At 40.7% G+C, this 22,817-nt stretch overlaps 1 protein-coding gene across 1 annotated transcript in view; it reads left to right on the forward strand.

Moving 5' to 3' along the window:
• Nucleotides 1–2,498: 2,498 nt before the first annotated feature.
• EPAS1 (endothelial PAS domain protein 1) overlaps nt 2,499–22,817 on the forward strand; it is a 33,054-nt gene continuing 12,735 nt past the window's right edge. Inside the window, exons 1-6 of the mRNA XM_010022167.1 lie at nt 2,499–2,685; nt 12,219–12,370; nt 12,961–13,045; nt 13,549–13,667; nt 13,774–13,976; nt 22,338–22,444. Coding sequence (XP_010020469.1) covers nt 2,637–2,685; nt 12,219–12,370; nt 12,961–13,045; nt 13,549–13,667; nt 13,774–13,976; nt 22,338–22,444 — 715 coding nt within the window. The 5' untranslated portion in view covers nt 2,499–2,636. The remainder of the gene's footprint in view (nt 2,686–12,218; nt 12,371–12,960; nt 13,046–13,548; nt 13,668–13,773; nt 13,977–22,337; nt 22,445–22,817) is intronic.

Genomic DNA, 22,817 nt, shown 5'->3' on the forward strand with positions numbered 1-22,817 from the left:
GGCCTTGGTTGCCAAAGCTTTGTATTTAAATGAGGAGGGATTGGATCTTGTTCTGTCCAGGTTGGTTCTAATGTGAAAATTGTGGACTCTAGATTTAGAGCAGAGCTCGAATGTTTATGGTTCAGGTTAAGTTTTCCAAGCCGCAATTGGAAATTCTCGCAAATCTTGCCATGTAATTTTTGTTCTGTTTGTGTTTGTTTTGTTTCTACTCTTTTATTTCATTGGTAGAACTAGAAAGTGAGAAGATTTGCTCCTAGTCCAGCATCTTTATAGGCACAGTGTAGGCACATTTTTGTTCAGAGTGCAAGATGTACTTCTGGTCTAAGTATTTCACATGGCTCTCCCGTTCCCAGCACCTGCCCTGGGAGGACATGGGGCATTTTCTGTTGTACCTTCTCAGACAAGTGTACAAAGGGTCTCTTTTTTTTTTTTTTTTTTTTTTTTAAAAAAAATGTGTATGTAGTATGACTCTGTCTTGGCAAAGAGGAAAATCAGGCCTTAGCGTCACCTTGTAATATTTGATCCATTAGATTCAAACTTGGGTGGGTTGGTGTTTGCTCCAGCAATGCCCCTGAAGGCATTATCAAAGTTGGATCCTGCCATTATGTGCAGAAGTGTGTGCAGGTCTCCTCCTGTGCATGTCTCATGTAACAGATGCTGGGTTAGAAAATGTCCACCTCAGGCAAAATAATTGTGAAAGAGGTTGCTGAGGGCAGATCATGGATCTTGAGGAGATACTGTAAGCATTTATGAGGCCCTTTGCCCTGTTAGCACACCCTCTAGTGAGCACCTATCTGATCCCTATATATATGCCAAGCTGCACGTGTTTTGCAGCATGAGGGCCCTACTGATGTTTTGTTTGCACATTCATGTTGAATGCTCAGCCTTGCCTGGGCCCAGCAAGCACTTTGCTGTAACTTTACTCTTACCATTCAACACACACCCTGGCTATTTTCCCTTCTTTCTAATTTACAGAGCCACCTGTGGTTTTAATGCTAGAAGCTTTTGCAGGCAGTCTGGCTCTTCTAGAAACGGTTATCTTCTTTAGAATACATTACTGTGTATTAATACTCTTTTTCTATCTTATGCAGTTTTACATGAGACCAGTCATGATTGGAACAGTATTCTAGTAATGTTCTAGTAATTCTAGAACGCATTTCTAGTAATGTGATTAATATGTTTTCCTCACCATCTTCACACAAAAGAATATATTTACTGGGATACCCTGTTTTGGTAGGATTTTGTTGTTGCTGTTGATCCATTTTTAGTTCATAGGCTCTTGAGAATGGAGAGCTGCTGGTGGTGATTCTCAAAATGAATATGCAGCCACAATAGCAAAACCAGCAGGGCTGATCTATTCCACACCCTGTTCTGTGCTCATTCTGTTTGCATTGGTACAATATTGCAGAAGTCTGCCTGAAAAGAAACATAATCTGTGTTGACACGACTAAGATGCAAAACTTCAACTCATGCAAGTGAAGGGAACTTGTAGTATTGACAGAGCTACATGGGTTTGATATAGCTGGTGGTTTTGAATGCATCCAGATTCTTCATTTCTGAAATAAGAATTGTTCTTGATGAAAGAACCTTAAAGTCAGTGAAGCTCCCTCTTAAACTGTCCTGTCCCAGATCCATTATAAATTTATCCCTTGTGTATCTTGGATTTTAAATTTAGCTTTATGTCTCTCACTGGCTTAATTTTGCGTACTTGCTTTGTAAAATGTCTTCCCCTACATTATTTCCTACTCTTCTGTTTGCTGTTGACTTTGAAGGAAGCTGGCTCTATTGCTCACATTATTTTACTCAAGAAGGAAAGTGCTTCCATAGACAATGGAGAGAAGACGATTTAATTAGAATATCTTCTCAGAGGAGGGGCTTCTTGCAAATAACAGTATTTTCTTTCCCACTTGGTATCCTTCATGGTCAAGAGAAAGTGGATTTCCAGAATAGTGTTGGATTAATTGTTGAGAAAGTTGTATATACAAACACAGCTTGATACCCTATTACTACTTTTATTTTAATGTGGGGTACAGCCACTGAAACTCTGACACTGAAGTAACTATGACACATCCACATGCACTGTAATTGTTCCAGCTTTAAAATGGATTGTTACCTCATCCCAGGGTATTTTTCAAGTAAATTAATTTAAGATTGAACAAACAAACTTTTAATATTTCCTGAATTCCAAGAATAATAGTATGCTATTTCATTTGAATTTCTCACCTAAGGCAGATCTTGATCCTCCTACACTCCATGGGGATTCAGGGAGTCCAAAGGCTGACCTGTGTAGAATCAGAGCCCTTTCCAGCTGTGGCAGTCCTCTCCTTATTGCCATTTTTAAAAGAACAAATAGATATTGAAGTCTGGTCAATTTATTTAAATCACTTGACATAATGGATTCATTGCTGAGAAGATTTACTCTTTTAAATTCTTCTCTCAGGTCATGAATTGCATTTGAAAAAATACCTTTTCCTTTCTCTCCTTTACCTACCAGGAGCAGTTCTGAACGGAGGAAGGAGAAATCAAGAGATGCAGCAAGATGCAGAAGAAGCAAAGAGACCGAAGTTTTTTATGAACTGGCTCATGAACTGCCCCTACCCCACAACGTCAGTTCCCACCTGGACAAGGCATCCATAATGCGCCTGGCGATCAGTTTCCTGCGCACTCACAAGCTTCTGTCTTCAGGTAAGATGTGGCTGTAAGAAGTTGTCAGTGCTAGCTGATGGCAGCCTGGTAAGGTTGTGCATGTTCTTCTCTGAGTACAGAGTCCTAAGGTGAGAACAGGACGGGACACAACTACTTGTGTTGTAAGAATACAACTAGATTTAAAGATAGATTGGTGGGGTTTTTTCCAACAGAAATATGGATATTTTAATTGGGTTAGAAAATCACAGAATCACAGAACGGTTTGAGTTGGAAGGGACCTTAAAGATCAACAAGTTCCAGCCCCCCTGCCATGGGCAGGGACACCTTCCATTAGACCAGGTTGCTCCAAGCCCCATCCAACCTATCCTCGAACACTGCCGGGGATGGGGCAGCCACAGCTGCTCTGAATGACCTGTGCCAGTGTCTCACCTCCCTCACAGGGAAGAACTTCTTCCTAATGTCTCATCTGAATGTCCCCCTCTGTCAGTTTAAAGCCATTCCCCCTTGTCCTGTCCCTATGCGCCCTTGTAAAAAGCCCCTCTCCGGGTTTCTTGTAGGCCGCCTTTAGGCACTGGAAGCTGCTCTAAGGTCTCCCCAGAGCCTTCTCTTCTCCAGGCTGACCCAGCCCACCTCTCCCCCCCTGTCTCCATAGCAGAGCTGCTCCAGCCCTCGGAGCACCTTCTTGGCCCTCCTCTGGACTCACTTCAACAGGTCCAAAATATCAGTGATACTAGTCATATAAGGTCTTCATTACCAAAATAGCAACTAGTGAAGTTTTGCCTCTCGAAAATAAAACCTCTCAAAACTCTTGAATGTGGTTTATTAAGCTCAATTACAAGATGTGGTTTATTAAGCTCAGTTACAAGATCTTAAGCTTTTAAGAGTTAATTCAGAATTCAAATATATGCCTTAAGCTTCAATGCTGAAACAAGTAAATTTTGATTTGATATGGCAAATATGTTTGTGCTAGCACATTCAAAAGGCAGCTGGGAAGTTACGAAGGTCCAGTACTTTCTTTGAAAGAACTAATTGTGCTATATGCTGGCAATGAGTAGTAGGTGTTAATTACATAAGATAACTAAAGTAAACAACTTTTAAATACTCAATGTGAATGCATTCTGTGTAATCAGAATCTTGCTTATGTTGGAGTAATAGGAAATGTGAACCAGTGAAGCAGCATCATTTTCATGTGAATATTGGCAAAATTAATGATATTCTTATTTTGCACCTGTATTTGAATAATCACTTTGATGGAAATCTGTGGTTTGAGTAGCCTGTAAGATCAATGAAAGCAACTGGAGTTTCTGGGGGGACTTTGGCACAGTGACCTGTAAGTATCAAGAATACGTTAACCAAACAATGCCCGCATTGCTTGTGAAAGGTAAACCCCAAATTTCATCTTCTCCTTTATTAATGGCAAAACTCCCAATAAGGTCACGATTGCACTTCCTCTCTTCAGAAAAGTTGAGTCATAACATAACAATTACTTTCATAAATGTTATTAGGAAGTGTCTCATTTTGTGGACGACTATGCCGTTGATTTGTTGCTGGTTAGTCTGAAAGATGAGACAAACTCAATTCTGCTTCTGAGTGCTCTGTAATTTTTGTAGGTTTTCTTGCTTCTGTTAAAATTATTGCATAAAATGTGGGTATTTCTATCTTAGCTTATAGAACGTGGCTTTTAACATTTACTTCTGTGGAAAGAAAGGTTTATTTGCTGAGCAGTGTTTGGAAATCATCTCTGATTTCATCATGTTATTAATACTTGAAGAAGTTGTATAAATAGGTAAATGTTGTTGAAAGTGCTGTGCACCAAGCCAAAGTGTTGGTAATTTTCTCATAAAACCACAGCTTTGACTATTCAAATATTTGTATGGTATGAATTAGAGACTGACAAAGCACAGGAAAGGTAAACTTCTGAAGGGCTTTAGAAAAAATGTATATAAATGTGTGTATGTATATGTGTATATATATGAAAATAATGTGAAATAGTTTGATGCTGTCATCATTGGGAAAATATAGTTGCTCACCTGGAAACTACTAAGATTAAAGTGAACTTTTCATATACACGTATATTTCCTAGTGAGGAAAAAAATCTACAAACAAAACATTTGTTTTAGTGCTTCTGTAGTGTTAAGGCTTAGGCTCATATCATTTGATAGTGATGACAACTCAATATATCTATATAATATTCATAAATGCACATAGTTATATTATTTTTCTGTGACAGTGGTTGAAAACAATGTGATTCATGTAGCTAACTTACATTTTTTGGAAGCACCACCAATACCCAGCAGTTAGAAAGGAATCAGTAAATTAAATGTTACAACAGCAACTGGCTGTGATTTAATATTTCAGGCTCTGTGTTAGTTATTTCCTTAGCTGTAAATCTGATGCACTTCCCCAGTCTACATATTAATTTGGAGTAAATTCTCTCATTAAAATTTGTGGAGTTAGACACACAGATTTGTCCATGGGTGCATCTTAGATACCAGAGATGTAGATAAGGGTTTCAAAATATTCAGTGCTTCTATTCTGAGGAATTGAACTTAAGGTACTTTAAAGGGATTGATTTTTCTGGAAGATTTAGGTATTATTTGCTAATGAGAACACACTGAGATGAAAGAACTCAAGCCAGAAAGCCTCATCTGCTACTTATGTTCTTCTGAGTATAGCTAATGTTTAAATTAGGTTTTATATCTCTGATTGTGGGCTTCTGAATAACGTCTGTCTTTGTAAGGACACTGGCTTTCACTAGAAGGCCGTCTGATTTACTTCAAAGGGATAGGTTTTCGATACAGTTTTAGGCTCACAGATGTAGGGGTTTTGCTACCCATAAATTTTGACGTGAGCGTGGAGCAATATGGGAGCTGTGCTCATGTGGTGCCTGTCCACGCTGTTCTTGCTTTTGCTCTGGACCCTTTCTGAGCCAAAAGCAAAGCAGCCCCCCATTCCACTTGCATGTTTAGTGACTGGAGTATGGCCATTAATTCAGTGTTGCATTTGAGGAGCCTCATTTGAGTGATGGGGAGCATGGGGGTTACGGTGTCATCTCTAATGGGTGAAATGGGAGGTGGAGGACTGTAATGTGCATGAGAAGCAAATGCCTGCCTCAGTCTGCAGACGCCCTCTTTGCTTTATGTTTCTTCATGGAAATGGTTTTGATTATTTGGGCTAGACACTTAGCGTAAACTGGAATTAAGTGGGAGTAGTTGTTCTGTCATTAATTAGGACATTAAAATAATATTTACTGCATTTATATGTATATATACAGTGTCACTAAAATAAGCTTGCAGTGCAGCTTGAAAAATGCTTTGAAAGGTAGTAGAGAAAAAAGCTACTACTTGATTAGCACTATTCTTATTTACTCTATCAAAACCTACTGGTAAACTAGATTTTATTCCATATTGCTGTTTGTGGGCATGATACTCAAATGGGAACAAATCTCTTTGTTTCACGGCAGTTTTGCCTGGAGTGGAGAGAGCAAGGCCCTTCCCACGACTGCATCCTCATCTTTCAGCAAGCTGATGCTCCAGATGGGATTTCAGAGATGGCCATAGGCAACGTGCCAGCCTCAGTCCACTGGCATTGAGTGTCTCATGCCCCTTTCTATTATTCCCTGAGTTGGAATAGCACTTTTCACTTGTGTAATTCCGGCTGTTTTACTGTCTGTGTCTGCATAATGATTATTTATCTGTCGGGAAGCCAAGACCTAGGGAAATCTATGCCCACGTTCTTCCAGCAGGTGAATGGCAGAGCCCATGAATCTGAGCCTTCATTGAGAGTTTTCCCGCTACGTGCCTCTGAAAATCTCAGCTTCAGGATTGTAGGGTGCAGGTCTCCTGCAGGCATTGCAGGGCCCGAGCTTGGCCCTTGTATGCTATCATAATAGGAAATAGCTGGTTGTATATCTCAGAGTTCAAAAGGGTAAAAAATACCAGGTTTTGCTTTATAAAAGTTGTTACTTTACTTAGTAACACGTTTCCCTTTGATTTTCACAGTAGGCAATTCTGTGTGGGAATGTTGGAGAGGAAGCCTTTAACATTTAGAAATGCAGGCTGTTCGTCTGACGGCCTGATTGAGATTAGTATCACAGGAAGCAAACTGAAACAATAGCTTTATAATACTGTTTCTATGTTGTGCAGAGAACAGTACATGGTATAACTGGAATGCTAAGTAGAAATATCATTTAGTTATGCTCATCTTAAATATTTTTCAAGATGTCCTCTAATTCTGTTGGCATAAAACATTTTTGCCATCATGACATTCAAATGTTTGGGATAAATTTAGAACTGATCTTTGTTCGTTTCAAGTAAAGGTTTTGATCCCATAAAGTTGCTGCTGAAAATAGACTGTTCGATGCTTATCAGTAGTGGATCTTTTGGATCTTATGTCCTTTAGTATAACCAGAAAAACTGATAGCAGTACTTGTCGCCTGTTATTCTCTAGCATAGCTAGTAAATTAGCCTAATGCTTTTGGGGGGATTAATAGATGGGAAGAGAGAAATAAATGTCTTTTGCTGAAGAATGGCTGTCTTGGTTGCAACACCTAACATTGTGATGGTTGTTAAGGCTGCCTCAGGTAGTCTCTTTTTGTCTGTGTATGAGGAAGAGAATCCACTTTACTAAGTCTGTATAGGCATTAGCATGAGGTGCCAATAATTTTAAGCATTTAAGTGGACCACACTGATGACGAAGGCGTTACAGGAACCAGAACTCTTTGGTACCAGTGAGTTTCTGTGTGCCAGCACCACAGACTTTTTAGTCAAGCTAATCAGGCAAACATATTTTATCAGCTCTCTTTCATCCCATCCCAATGGTGTGGTCACCCGGGTGTCTTTTCTGTGCAGAGATCCAGCAAAGGAAACTGGATGGGAGTTGCTCCTGTGCAGGGAGACAGTGGCAGAAACGGGGAGGGAACAGGGAAGCAGACAGGAAGTTGTTTGGGAGAAGGGAGGCCGCAAGGAAGCCACTGTGAAGTTGTTTCAAGGGAGAGAGACAACAGAGCCGGAAAGCCAGCAGGGAGCAGAAGGGAAAAAATAGCTTTTCTCCAGGCGCTTAAGGGAGAGGACAAGCTGTAGGGAGAAGTGGTGTGGGCATTGTTTTTGAATGTCTGGACAAGCTGCATTTAATCTCAGACCATTGTGGCATAAAACAGTGCTTTAAAAATAGCATGGCTACTTGTTTGCTTTTGTTAAATTGGAAAAATAGCTTTGTGCCAACCATGCTGCCAGGAATGAAAGCAGAGCTGGGTGCTGAGTGCTTCAACTGCTTGAAGTGATGTCTCTTTTCGGGGAAGCTGAACTAGAAGGTCCCACAGGGCTCTGGAAGCATGGTCTGATGGGGTGCTGTGTCTTGCCATTCAACAGTGATGGCTGCAGGACTCAAAGCAGCTTCCCGGGAGCAGCATCTGAATGATTTGGCGAGGTATAAACTCTGCGGTTAAAACAACACTAACATAAGTGTTTTCTTTATCAAAGTTGTTTGTGCGCTTGGAGATAAGAGCTCTTCAGGAAGCTTCAAGTTCAAGAGTAGCTTTTTCTTGATGTAGCTAAATTGAAAGCTTTTATTGAACACATTGAAAATATCCCCTTGAACAGGATGTACTGCCCTGTCAAGACAGGAAAAAAAAGAAAAAGGAAAAAAAAAAATCAGTTGCTTTCCTTTGATGGAAAACAAGAAACCAGGAAGAGGCAAGTCTGTCTCAAGGCTGCTCTCTCTGGGGCAGGATGGAGCTGCCGTTAGATTTTCCCTAACTTTTGCCTAGCAGCATCAGGCAGTTTACAACCCTCCTCTGGAACAGCAGCTATAGCCTGGTGTCTTTTATGCACAATATATGAGTAACTTTCTAGTATTTGTAGGATCCAGGATGAGAGACAAAGCTATGAAAAGTCTGTGGAGGAGACGATGTGACCTCCAATAGAAACCCTTATTATCACTCTTTACCTCTGAACTGAGCAGAAAGGGCCCCTTTGAGTCAGATCAGAGATGTTGAGAGGAGTATAGGCTGTTTGCTAGAGGTTATTTATATCTGAGCAGTTATTTCTTGTAAGGAGACCCTGATTTTTGAACCTTCAGACTTGTTCCAAGAGGTTGGACTGAAGGAAATGAGCAAGCATCTACGGAAAAAGTGTTCTTAAGCTTGGGAACAGAGCATATCCTGACAGTGGGAATTAATCAAAGCTTGTTTACAAGAGCTATTTTTAGCATAAAAGGTTATCATCAACGCTACAATAAGCATTTGCCATTGCAGTTCAAAGTTTCTTGTTGATGAATAAATTCCACTTTGGTGGTTAGAAAACTTTTCAGAGTGGAGCTTACTAAAAAATCCTTACCAAAATTTAATACAGGCCGAGACACGAGCTGAAAAATACTGTATCAAAGTTTGATGCAGACTAAGAAATGCTGCCTTGGGGTAATATGAACAGTGGATGACCCATCAAACTGGACATGGGCACGGTTGCTCTGTTCCTAGATCTGCTGTAGCTCTGACAGTCGCCCCAGGGAAGCCAATGCACTTTTCTGAGGTTCTCTGATGTGTTTCAACATCTCCTGATCTCGCCTAGACAGAAATCCTTCCTCCTTTGTAGGCTTCCCAGAGCTACCTGAGCACAGTCTTGGCCGGGATCCATAAATGTAACTGTAATATGAACAATAGTATCACAGCACTTCATTCTGCTGAATGTGCTATTAATTTATAGTTAAATTGGCATATTTGCAGTCCAGTCTCCCTGCTATGCTGTTATGGTGCCTGCACTGAAATATTCCTATTAGCAGAGGGAAGATGGGAAGTGTTGTAGGGGAAAAAAAGAAGAAACACGTCCTTATTTTGAAATTTAGTTAGCAGCTATTTTGAAAAGCAATGCTGACAAAAATAAAAAATAAATAAAAATGTGGGTAAACAATATAAACAATAAAAATGAGGGTAAACAGTTACCTTTCTGGAAAATTCTTGGAGGTGTACATGGGATGCTGTCACCTGGCCTCAGACCTACTGGAATGCTAAAGTTCTGCCACTGCCTCCTCATGCTGACCTCCTGCTTCCATCTCGTCCCAGCTTTCTCAAATGTTTTCTGTGTGAAGCTGAATTTTCTTGTGCTAATACTCCAGTCCAGCTCTGAGGTGAATTAATGAGAAGGTTTAAAGCCAAGTGAAAGATGAGCGATTCCTGGGAGCAGCCTGCAGTAGCCATGCCTTTATTTGTTTTTCTTCTGTGAAATAAGTTCTTTCTAAAGCGAACTAGATTTTTGCTAGTGGCAATGACTGATGTATCAGTCTCCTAATGTGTGTATATCCTCTATGTATTAGTAGTTAGTGATTCTCACAGGAGAAGGGGGACAAGGTATATAATGCTGTAACTGTAGCCATATGAGAGATGTATTTGTTATTTATATTACTATAATTATATGTTACCTGACACAGGGCATACTAGGGCTGCCCTAACATATTTCTGTGCTGTGGACTAAGGATCTTCAGGTAGCTAATCTGCTTTAAGGGTTTAGCACAGATGAAACCTTCCCACATTGTGTGTTTGCAACCACCACAAAGAACCTGCCCACAGAAGAAGATGTGAGTACCTTTGGTGCATCCCCCAGTGCCTGAGCATCCCTGGGCAAGCTGTGTGGGGGGTGATGTTCATGAGGGACAGACAAGGAACGGATGGGCTGCAGCAGCACAGTGGTCCCTGTCTCCTACCTTTATGTGTCTGATAGTGCCTACAGTTTTCTCAATACAGCTGCTCTGTAATAATAGACCATGCGCTACTTAGTACTACAAGAAACCTTACCTGCCAGCTTCTGGTGCCTGCTGCAGATGGAGGATGCTGAGGGGGAAGGAGGGAATGTGGTGGGGTTACCAGGGAAGCTGGAGGGTGTCTGCAAACCCCCTTGGGTGTTCTTTGGGGTTATGTAAGGCAGGAGTGCACAGCAGTACAAATCTTCTTCCCTCCTTCCTCCCAGTCCGCATTACAGATGCCTCCAGCTGGACAAAGGTAATTTTAATAAAAACAAGTTGAACTCTGATCCCACACAACCCTATAACCCCATGCTTTAAAGCTGGCTATATCTTTAAGTGCTGTGCTCAGCTAGGACATTAAGGGTTTGAACCTGCAGCCCTGATGTGAGTGATCCTATGTCCTCTGTGTGTATTTGTATAAGTAATATAATTTATATACATGGAAAAGCAAACTTAATCATCTGATAATACAAGTAAAGTGTTTGTCTTTCACTGTTGGAGGCATTTAAGAATACAAATGCTTTGAATAGCCCTCCTGCCTTTGAATGGTCATGTTTTGTTAATGCAAACTTAATGAGCTGGGGAAAAAATGGAAAGGAGGGTCTGGGGTTAGAGCTGAAAAGTCATTTTTTTTTCTCTGAACCCACACTTGGCTGATTGTCTTGGGCTACAGCCATGATCCCTCCTGAATAAACCATTTGTTTGCTTTCAGAAAAGTAAAAAAAAGACCCTTGACATTCTTTACACAGCAGAAACAAGCTTGAGAGCAGATGGTCGCTTAAGTTGTTTTTTTTTTTCCCCTTCCCTAAATGTCATTATGGTCAAAGTGCATACTATTACTATTCAAATATATTATTGTGTATTTTCTGTATTTTAAATGCTAGACCTGATGTAATTTCCTAAAGTCAGTTGCTTTGTACTGAGGAGGAACTGGGCCATGTGTTTGTAGTTAGAATTGCAGTGCAGGGACTTGAGATGATAAATGTGGTGGCCATCCCCAAAGAGCGTCTTGTCTTCCCTGCTACCAAACAGTTGCACTGAGAAGCAAAAGGTGGTAAACCAAGTGCTCCCAGTGGCTCTGGGGCCGAGTCCACTTCTTTCCTTGTTGGCATGATGGGAAATGGACTGCTGCCGGGGAGGGGGGATGTTGAGATGCAGGATGAGGATGCAGCAGCAGCGGCCAGCATCACTTCTGTCCCCATTCATCTTTTCCAAACAGCGGCTTGGTGGGTTCTGCACTGTAAATTCTCATCTCTCTGCATTTGCTCGCTGTCCATCCTTAGATACTAGCAGAGATGCAGTTGCAGGAGGTTTCTGGATTGAACTCACCCTTTAATCACAATTTACTAATACTTCAAAGTAAGAACTGCAGTAGTTTGGCTCAGCCTCTTCCTTACCTCAAAAAATACAAACCCAAACCACTTCTAATAATGTTTTACAAAGCAATACGCCATTCCCGGTTCTAGATTTCTTCCAAAACAAGTATTTTGACAAGAAACATGAAGAGAAATGATGAACATGCATTTGGCCAAAAGAATGTGCACAAAAGATGATGTGCTTCAGTGTCTAGGTATATGGGTGTTATGTACTGAAAGCATGTCTTGCAGAAAGACACTAAAGGTGAATAGAGGGTCTGTTGCATTTGCTGGAAAGTTCAGAAAAGTATCTCCTGCCTTTCTAGTGATAAAAATGTCCCTTTTGTACACTGTTCAGAAGGGGGTTGTGGCAAGCAAATCCTAACAGCAGAAAGATGTTTGGTTGCCTTGTACCTGGATGTGTTTGCGTTGAAAAAGGCTGGTGTCAATGCTGCAGACTTTACATGCTTATTTTTCCCTCAGTATGTGCTGACAACGAGAATGAACTAGAGGCAGACCAGCAGATGGACAACTTGTACCTGAAAGCTTTGGAGGGATTTATTGCCGTGGTGACACAGGACGGAGACATGATCTTTTTGTCAGAGAATGTCAACAAATACATGGGTCTTACCCAGGTAACTTGTTCCATAACACTTTCCTGTCTTTGTAATACAATTCCTAGAAATGAGTCCAATGCCTAAATGCAGAAAAACAGCTGCGTGTCACTGCGAAAAGACTGGAAATAAAATGTCTCATTTCTCAGCAGGTACCATGTACACCAGACAATGGGAGGGGGGGTTCCCCTCTCTTTCTATCAAAGTTGTGCTGTCTTTGGCAACTGCAAACTTGCCTTCCTAGATACTACCATGGAGAAGAGAATGAGAGTTTGTTGAACTTATGCCTTAGACTCCGAGACAGAGGGAACAGAGGTGGTGTTTTATGTACCCACCTTTTTTGCTTTGTGGATTGAGGGTTTTCTCCTTCTGTGTTGAAAATAACCAGTGTTGTTGGCTGTTAACTGCACTGTGCAAATTCAAAGATAAGGAATTGTTCTGGAGAGAAAATGAAGTTATGTATGGGATAAACAAAGGGAGGGTCACAGGATTTGTATCTGTGAACATTCTAGTTCTAGCGACCAGTTTTATCTGAATGGGTGGTATTTAAAAGCAGATAAATACTATCAGTTGTTTTTATTTGGCTAAGAGTAGTTCTTACTTCTGCACAGGTGGAATTAACTGGACACAGCATTTTTGACTTCACTCATCCATGTGACCATGAAGAAATTCGAGAGAATCTGAGTCTGAAAAATGGTAATAATGAAAATACAAAAGTCACTGTTTGCTTTTTAAGTAACCAGATGAAGTAATTGGCTAGCAGTAGAGATGTTAGTCATGGTAAAGGGAATTTTCATTCCTAGAGTAATCATTAACTGTTATTCAGTGCTTTGTGGATTTCTTTTGTTTTGCCAAATATTTCTTAAAAATGATAACACTAAAAACTGTTTGTTTAGTGTTTTCCTTTCATCAAGTTAAGCCAGGCGTAATGTTTTCATTTGTAGCGCTTTGCAAAGGTTTGTATGCTGCAAGCTAAAGAATAGGTTTAAATGCATGAAGTCATATTTAAGTTCCACTTAAAGCTTTAGGTCTGAGCTCTGCAAACTGCTCTTCAATGGTCCATGCATCTTTGATGGTCTCTGCACGTAATGATCTGAGAATTAGTCTGTTTTTTTTTATTGAATCCTTCATGCTTGTGAGTGGAAGAAATCAAGAAGCAAAACTGAGAAAACCTATTTGCTATTTTCCTTATACATAAGGTCCAGGCTTTGGGAAGAAAAGCAAGGAGATGTCAACTGAGCGTGACTTCTTCATGAGGATGAAATGCACTGTTACCAGCAGAGGCAGAACTGTTAACCTCAAGTCTGCCACATGGAAGGTACCATATTTGGGCCATAATAAGTGGTTTTGATTTTAAAAGACATCTTGGCATGTGGAGAAAGAACATTTTAAGTTTGTTTCTCATTCAAAAATCATTATTTCAGGTTTTGCACTGCACTGGACAAATTAAAGTATATAACACTTTCCCTCCTCACACTCTGTGTGGGTATAAAGAGCCTCTTCTCACCTGCCTTATAATAATGTGTGAGCCTATTCAGCATCCTTCAAACATCGATATCCCTCTGGACAGCAAGACCTTCCTGAGTCGCCATAGCATGGACATGAAGTTCACCTACTGTGATGACAGGTAAACTCCACTAACTTTTTCCTTTCCATAGGTGTTTTTATCTTCTTGAAGAAAACAAGTAGTCCTTCCAGATGTCCACCTGTGTGGACCTGGTAAGCAAGGACTAGGAGAAAGGACAGTCTGTTACCAAGGCAGCTATTCAGTGGCTCACTTAATCCATCTCAAATTAGGCAAAATGGTACTCCTGCTTATTTCCTCCTCCTGCTGAGTGAGGAATTCAAGTTCACTGGCAGAAGATGAGGCAGTTTAAAGCCATAAGCATTAGCTTCTTGGGTTTTAGCTAACTGAAGAGTACACAGGATTTCTGTTCTCTTTTTTTTTTTAGGGAATGTCTGAAATGATGTGCCTTATTCAAGGACAGGTTTACAGTTGGTTTGGCCCAGGATGCTATTAGAGGTTAGCTGGAAAGTACTTTATGCTCTAGATTATCTAAGAATTGCTAAGGCATCCAGAACATCTGTGGTTCTGGAATGGGCTTGCAGCCTCTTGCTCAATGAAAGCAAACAACCTTTGCTGGTTATCTATCTGCTTCGCTTAGTGGTGAAATGAAGGGGAGGGGAAGATCTTGGATCAAGCAAGGGGCTGTGTATCTGTACTCTGTGGGTTTGGCGTTTGGGTTGGTTGTTTTTTTTAAGTTTATGAGATCATCTCTGAATTTAATATGAAGTCTTCCACCTAATGAAACTGGTTTCCTGAAATTCTGTTACTGGCAGCCACTGAGGTCTGTAGAGTTATCAGTGGGATTATACATACGCTGCATTTTATGCAAAACCTCACAAGGACTGAGATCTTGGTTGTGTTTTTCATCCTTCAGAGTTGGTTTTGTTTTGTTGTTTTTTTTTTTTTTTTAACTTGTGCTAAGCAAGATTTATGATTTCAAACAGCAATTGTATAAACTAGCAGTGTTAGCAGCTGTGGATGGAAGCAACATTACAAGTGTGAAACTTGACTGATTGTCTGACCTCTGTGAGAATATAGCCGCAAGTGTGCTGTAACTAGAAATGCCCTCTGATGTAACTGCAACAAAGCAGATTTTGTTTCTTGTTAATACTTTCAGGATGAAAATAGATATAAATAGGATTTTGCTGTTGGGAGAGAGGAAAGCAACAACACAGTAGTGACTCATTATTAACAGCAATGTACCTCTGAATTATTGGGGCCATTCAGTGGCAGGCTAGAGGAGGATTTTGTTGTATGGCATCATTCGCGTGTCTCTGCCAGACTTAATGCATAAGCAATTATAAATGAGGATTAGAGGAACTGATACTATCACATTAAAGATACACATGCTTATTCTAAAAAGAATGACATATTATGCCCTGGTTTAAATAGTGGGAGTTGATTTACAGGGAAAACTTTTCACATGATAGAGATACACAACAGCTTCCTCTGGAGGATTTAACTTGTAGGGAATTTCAGAGATTCTTCTTTAAAAGCAGGCAACAAACCAGCACATCTTTTACTAGATAGTTTTGGTTGGATGGTTCACTCATGTTTTATTTAGATTATGATAAAGCTGTAAACAGACAGACAGACCAGAGAAGGAAGAGACCTCACAAACCTTTCAGGTTCTTTCTAGCAGATCCTCCTGGCTCTTGCTTCCCCCCCAGAGGGATGTTGATTTCTCTTCAAAAGGCGACACATCACTAAACACATAAAAATGCAAAACACTCTGCTGTTATTATCAAATTTGGTGCTGCTAGACAAGTTGCATTGAAGGAGCAGTTTATGCCAAGAATGTAAATCCAGGCTGAGCAAAAGCAGCATGTGCCAGTCAGATGCCTAAACCCTTTCCAGCATACTGTGGCCTTTCTGCAGCGACACAGCAGGGCTGACACAGCTCATTTCTCCATGAGAGACTGTGTCTTTCCAGTTCAGGGCTCATATCATTTGGGGCAGTGTGCCTACTCTACCAGGTTTCTGCAGCAATCTGTGAGTATCCTCTTTGCAGTTCATTTGGTGTGGACAGGTCTGCTTCCAGGGAACATTAAGTTCTTATTTTTGAAGCATTCAGTTAAAGAAAACTTAGGATTTCTGAGGAAGTACCTTAATGAACGGCAGCCATGCTAGACCTTACTAATGGAAGCATCCACTTTCAGTGTGAAGCTGAAGTGGGTACAAAGGAGAGCTGCCCTCGTACGTGAAGTTGAAATTTATCCTTGCAGAAAGTGAGGATCACATCTGTCATGTCTTTAGGAAAGCTCAATAGTCTCTCTCTGTCACAATGCAACATGCAAAATATAAGCTGGCTACCTTTCAACACTTCGTAAGAAAAACTAGTTGGCTGGCATGAAGTGCCTTGATTCTTTTGGCTTTTCCTCAGGAGGGTACAGAACAGATTCAATATGAAGCAGGCAAGACTGGCATCCGTCATTTAAAATGTGTGAGACACTAGCCTGTATTTTTTGCCTTCCAAAAATAATTAATATAAGTGGGCCTATGACTTGCCAGTGGTTAGGTGGGATATGTTTGTATTCTTAAAACCGCTTTTGCAAGGTGATGAGCCTGTAAAGAAAGGTTTGTGAGGTATAAACAATAAAAATAGGTTGGTCTGTTAAACAGCTGCTTCAGCCATTGCTGGAGTGTGATTTAAAAATGTTCCTTTGCTCCACTTACCTTGGCTGGGTGGTTTACAGGATTATTTTAGCTGTAATACAGAAATGCTGATCAGTGGTACAATTCAGTAATCCAAGTGAGGATTTAGTTTAGCTGCACAATGCTTTTGTGTTGGGGAAGATCACCAGAGAGGGTGTTGTAGTCAGAAAAAAAGGCAAGTCTTTTTGTGAAGGCAATTTTGTTAACTTGGTGACATAGCTGATGCCATGGAACCGATGAGTAGAAGAAACAGTGACAGTATGTTCTTGTGGTGGAAATCCACAAAACAAAAGTGAAAGCTGTATCTGAATTAGATAGAAAACCCCAGAACTACTTCAGCACATTCAGTCTTGGCCTTTATGGTTCACGCATAACAAAGAAAACCCATATGCTGTATTTTGGAGGGGACCAGGGTTTTGAAAGCGGGGGGGGAATATGCCATTGGAGGTGACATTGGCTTTTCACTTTCATCCCTGTGACCTCCTGTGGAGGCTGGGGAAGGGAGAGGGAATTGCTCTTTGCCCACAATTGCTGTGGGTAGGATGCATCAGGTGAGGGAAGGATAAGGAAACAAGTCTGTTCTGCATGGGGCAACATGTGCAGCTCCGGAGGCTGTGTCACAAACCAGCTCCCTGGCACTGGCACACTGAGAAGCGTATGTTCCCTATTACTTTGAAGGCATGACTTGCCATAAGAAATTGTATGTTCCTGGTTACAAGAAGCCAAATTAGTTACACTCTGTATTGCTTTTTCTTTGGTGGAACTTTTTAATGGAAGAGTTGAAGCAGCAGAAGGAGTGATGGAGGATGTATGGTGATTCAGAATGTGATGGTGCAGGAAGATCATAGAATGGTTAGGGTTGGAAAGGACTTTAAGATTATCTACTTCCAACCCCCCTGCCATAGGCAGGGACACCACTGCAGTGCCTATCCCTTGCAAAGATGCAATGCCAATACTGTTGGTCCCAGTTAGATTTCTCCTAATATGAGTGTGCATGTGGTATCCAGGCTCTGACCAACTGAGAGGAAACAGAGTTATGTCCCTGTAAAACAGAAATATGCAGGCCTAGGAACTTCAGTGAGGATTTAAGTCAGTTTGCCATTTGGCCTATATTTGGGGAATATTTTTAAATTAGGTGAGAATACAAATAAGCATTTGAAAGGACCTCCTGTCTCTCCATCCCTGCTCAGGGGGGAAATGCAGTAAGGAGACAACAGTGAAGTAAGGATATCTGAAACCAGAGATCTGCAGATGGCAAAACTGGCTTTTGGTATATGTCCTATTTAATTAAAAAAACATGACCAACTTCTTTTAATAATAATAAAACTTTGATTTACCTGGACCAAGTGAGTAAGAAAGAGTCCTGGTGGAGTTTTTCATGTACCCATCTAGAGTTTGTACTTGGCAGGACAGCTTTACCCCAAGCAGAGTGGCTGTGTTGGGCTTTATAATTTTTTTTTTTCTTTAACTCATTCTGCTTTAAGTATAACTTGGTTTATTTGTTCCCGTCAAGACCGATTTAACTTCAATAACTTGGTAAGAGTTTGAATACAGAAAGACTTTGTTAAAAGATCCACACCCTCACACACACACAGTCCACATGCAACCCAACGAATATACACCCAGCTATTTTTTCATGAGCGGTAGACATTACAGCAGTCTTTCACAAAGAGCCTGACTTCTCAGTCCTGACGGTTCTTATGATACTATTTTAACTCAAGAGATAGTGTACAATAAAAAGCTTTGTGTTCCTATAAAGAGGCAGAAAAGCACAATTTTAAGAAACACCAGAATACTTGAAATAGCTCATCTCATAGGAGATGTAGCCTTTGAAGCAGTGAGCTTTGTTTGCTTTGCCATTTCTCAAAGAGATAAAATGGGGCAAAGTTGCACAAATCTGGAAATAAGATTCATATCGCTCATTTCTCCATTGTGTATCCAAAGCACAAACTCTGCCTTTACTCCACATCCCAAGAAATGGGTATATTGAGAGAAACTGAAGTAGCCTCAAAAAGCATTTGCTGGTACTGTGGAGGGCTACTGCCCACCCCTGCTGTGTTTTCTGAGATTTTGACCTCTCTGTACATCATGGTGACAAATTTAGCTCAGAAAACTGAAGTGCCAGTCTGGCAGAATGAAGATTTCCCCAAAGGTATTTATGTTTTCCGAAACAAGTGATTAACAGAGAACAAACAGCCTCTCGGCCCACCTGTCATCTTCAACAAAAATTATTAGTATCCTTCTAATTAGCTATTACAAATGCAGAGGAAACACAAAGCCTTCCATGGGAGGATGGCATCCAAAACCACCATACAGTTTGTTTTTCAATTTTGTCATTCCCCAGCTTGCACAAAGGGCAATTTTCTGTCTGGTGTTTAAGCAAAGTCTTGTATTCTGGACTCAGTTTTGTAAATGACCCTTTAGTCCCACGGGGCATATATGTTTCTATGTCTCTCTTAGTTATGTATTCCTTCTCCTCATAGCTCTGTAGGATGCTTTTTCCTTTGCACTTAGTCCTCTGTGTTTTCACTTGGCATTTCTTATTGCTGAGAGGCTCCTGTGGAAAGCACATGGGGTTTGGAGGGTGCACCTCACTGGGAAACCTGAAAGTGATGCTCAAGTGAGCTCAGTGCAGGGACATGAGGCACACAGTGCCTCTCGGCACCTCCAGGTGCTGTTCGAGCTCTTAGCTGTGGTCAGACTTCTTCCAGGAGTGCTGGAGATGGAGATAGGTGCCCCCTCACCCCTAGTGTGTAATGCAGCATGGAAGTGGCTAATCTGATTTCAAGCCCTGCAATATCTATAGCCTGCAAGGTTAAGCTTCTCAGAATCAGCAGCAGCAGAGGAGGAATAAAGGAGGATGTGGTCTGCCAATTCACACACCCCAAACCAAATACTGCTAACAATTCTTGGAGAGAATTTGTTATAAAATAGCGGTATTTAAAAACATCCTTAGCCAGTTTTAAGGGGGCTTGGGGGATGGGAGAAAGAAACATTCTGTATTTAAAAAAAAAAAAAATCCTTTCACTCCCAGGAGTGTTTAAAGAGAAATGTAATCAGTCTGAATAGTGGTAACAGATTAACAGGTTAGTTATGAGGGGCACAGAAGCTGTTTAGCCATTTTTAAAGTAACTATTTTGAAAGTTACTCTTGATCAGTATTTCACTAGTAGAATTTGGCCAATGTGGGCAATTCTTTGATATCTTTATCTTTCGGTGTACTTTTCAGTTGGTTGTATTAAAAAGATGTCAGCTCACCCCTTGCTAATGTTCATCCAAGATTATCTTACATCTAATTAAATTTGACATTGTCACAGCTGGATCACACCACAAGTTGTTCTGTGCCATGGAATAACAGAAAGTAATTTTATAGTGAGGGTGCTTTTATGAGCAGCGAGGAGCAATTTCAGAGGGGAATTACAGGATTGGAGAAGACAATTTTACATAAACATTGCAGTTCCTATATGAAAATAGTTAAGAGTCCCTCCACCTGCCGTAATGCATATTTTTTGCTTGCTATCTCAGTTCCACTGTTGATACCCATGAAGGCTGTAAATGTGGTTTTGGATTTGCATTGGTGCTGCTGGGTACACGATGCTTCTTTTTTTCCATTATCTTTTATTTCCTTTTCCTTCTCCCTGCTCAACCCTCACTTGGCTCTCAGCTCCAAATGACTGGATTAAGAGTAAATCCTCAGCTTCCTGAATTTTAAAAGCCTTCCCCTTGTGATGAGCTCCAAACTAACTGGAATGGTTTTATTATACCAGGCCATTATATAACAAAAGGGCATAGTTTCTGTTTTTTAAGGACTGTATATTTACACTGGTCCTGGCAAAAGCCTCGGGCTACTTACACCAATGCGTCCCAGCTGACTGTGTAAAGGCAAGCAGCAACTGTATTTTGGGAGCCTTACTTTCATTAAGGCTTCTTCTACATTGTTTTTCTCTCCTTGTGGTTCAGCTCTGGTGACCGACTCGTTATGAGAATTACTGCTTTTATTAAAAAAGAAAAAGCAAATGTGGTTTCAGAGAAAAGTTGCAGATTTGGCTGGGGTGCAGTTCAAAGGCTCAGAAGCAGGTCAGTGAAGAGAGTCCAAAAAGCAACTCTTTGAAACCTGATTCTGTGATTTTCCCTCTGTTGGGCTAACTGTAAGCCTAAATAGAACTGTAAACATAAACGGCGAGTAAGTCTTTGGGGGGAACCCAATAAAACCAACTACTGTCTTAGCTCAGCTAAGCTATTATAAATCCAGGTTTGTTCTGTGGAAATCAAGACAGAGAGTAGTTTTTGGAGTGACAAAACCAAGGTGTCCCAGGGGTGCGAATGATACAGTTCTGCGGAGGCGAGGGAAAAGCTGACTCAATGCCTTGGTGTTCAAACCATACACAAAATAGCTTCATCTTCTGTGTCTTCCTTGCTGGAGGAGGATCCAGATGAATGCCATGTTCTTGCTCTGTTTGTTTTACAGTATTTACATGTCTGTCTTGTAAAGACATGCTTGTGCCTGGAGGGCTGGGCCAAGGCTGTCCTTCCAGGGAGCACACAAACCTGAGGGATGTCTCTCTTAAAAGTAGCAATACCACTGATCAAATGTGGTGGTGGCAGATAAACCCTTTCCAAGGGAGTTGCGAGGCATAAAACTTGGGCACTACTATTGACAGCAGCAACGTGCTGCAAGATGTGGCTGTTCCTTGCAAACCTCTTCCCTTTCCAAGGTTTATCACAGCTTAGCAGTCAGTTTGTACTTGTTTCTGCTATTGCTCTTTGCTACATTACAGGTTGTTGTTGCACTTTAAAAGCTAGGAAAAGGCATCCAAGAGAGTTGTTGACTTGCAAAACAGTAATGTTTCTTTTTTTCCCAGAAAATAAGATATCTTTGGTTTTGAATTTTTATTTTTTTTTTATTTACTAATTGTGTTTCCTGTAAAGTTGTGTGTGATGGTTTTACAAATTGAATTTAGGAAAAAAGAACTCTTTTCCTCCACCCTTCATTAGAGAAAATCATCTGCACAGTTTGATGACCTATTTTCATTTATTCAGGAACTTGTGAGAAATTCTGCCTTGCCTGAGTACTCAGAAAGGCTCTGAAAAGAAGTCTAGTTTGTGAGATCGTAGCTTTCTTTGTGTAAAATCCTACTTAGTTTGTGGATTACTCACCCAAGTAACCTAATCCATATGCTGAAGTTCTCATATAATTGAGAAACACTAAGTAGAAGAGCTGATTTGGGTTTTTTTCTTTTAACTGCCTTTAATTTCCACACCTTGCATTTTTATATTATTAAATGCAATACCCACTGTAGTGACTTAATCCTTTTATGTAGGTTTTTTAAATGTGCACATACTTCTAAACCTGATGGTGCCAACCACTACCCTCCTCACACGTATTTGATTTTGAATAATGATATTTGGGAGATTCTGCACATAGTGGACAACTCGAGGACTTTGTCAGCAAGGGCTTTCCAGGACCTTCTGTAAGAGATACTTTGCAATAGGCCTGGGAAAATTTGCAGCACACGTAATGGCATCCCTAGGAACTTTTATTCCAATAGTAGTAAAAGGCAGTTTATTCTGAACACAGAAATATTTTGCAATGTGATCAGAAGTCCTCTACAGCTCCCAATGTGTTTGGAAGTTCAGAATTTCTTATATTGTGGTTTTAGTTCTGTAAGTCTAAGGACTAGAGCTGATCATTGCCCTGCACAGGTAAGCATAAGGGTAAGGTGACCTGAATTTTAAAGTTTGTTTGGGTTTTTTTTCCTTAACCAAGAATAACAGAGTTAATTGGATACCATCCAGAGGAGCTGCTGGGCCGCTCGGCGTATGAGTTCTACCATGCCTTGGACTCGGAGAGTATGACCAAGAGTCACCAGAACTGTAAGTCACATACTTACTTTTCTTCATAGTTTGCATGTAAAACACAGCTTGCAGATACCTCAGTAAGTAGTTGGAAATACAAATGCACCCTGTGTGCAGGTATTCTCTGAGGACAGTATTTACACTTGGCAAGAAAGCTTACAGGTCACTGTGCTTGTCTAGCTAAAACCTGCTGCTCATCTTTCCAAAGGGCCTGATTTTTGCCATAATTAAAATTAAACTTAGATGGTAGAGAGGAGAATCACTCTCTCTCTAAGGGATAAAACAAAGATCAACTGAAAATTTGAAAAGCTGGGTTAGGCAGTACTGGCTTGGTGAGAAGGCTATTTACTGGTGGTATTAATCCTTCTAGTGTGCCACTGGGCTCAGCAGG

The sequence above is a fragment of the Nestor notabilis genome, unplaced genomic scaffold (genome assembly GCF_000696875.1).
Source record: "Nestor notabilis isolate BGI_N333 unplaced genomic scaffold, ASM69687v1 scaffold2759, whole genome shotgun sequence".
NCBI classification, from domain to species: domain Eukaryota; kingdom Metazoa; phylum Chordata; class Aves; order Psittaciformes; family Psittacidae; genus Nestor; species Nestor notabilis.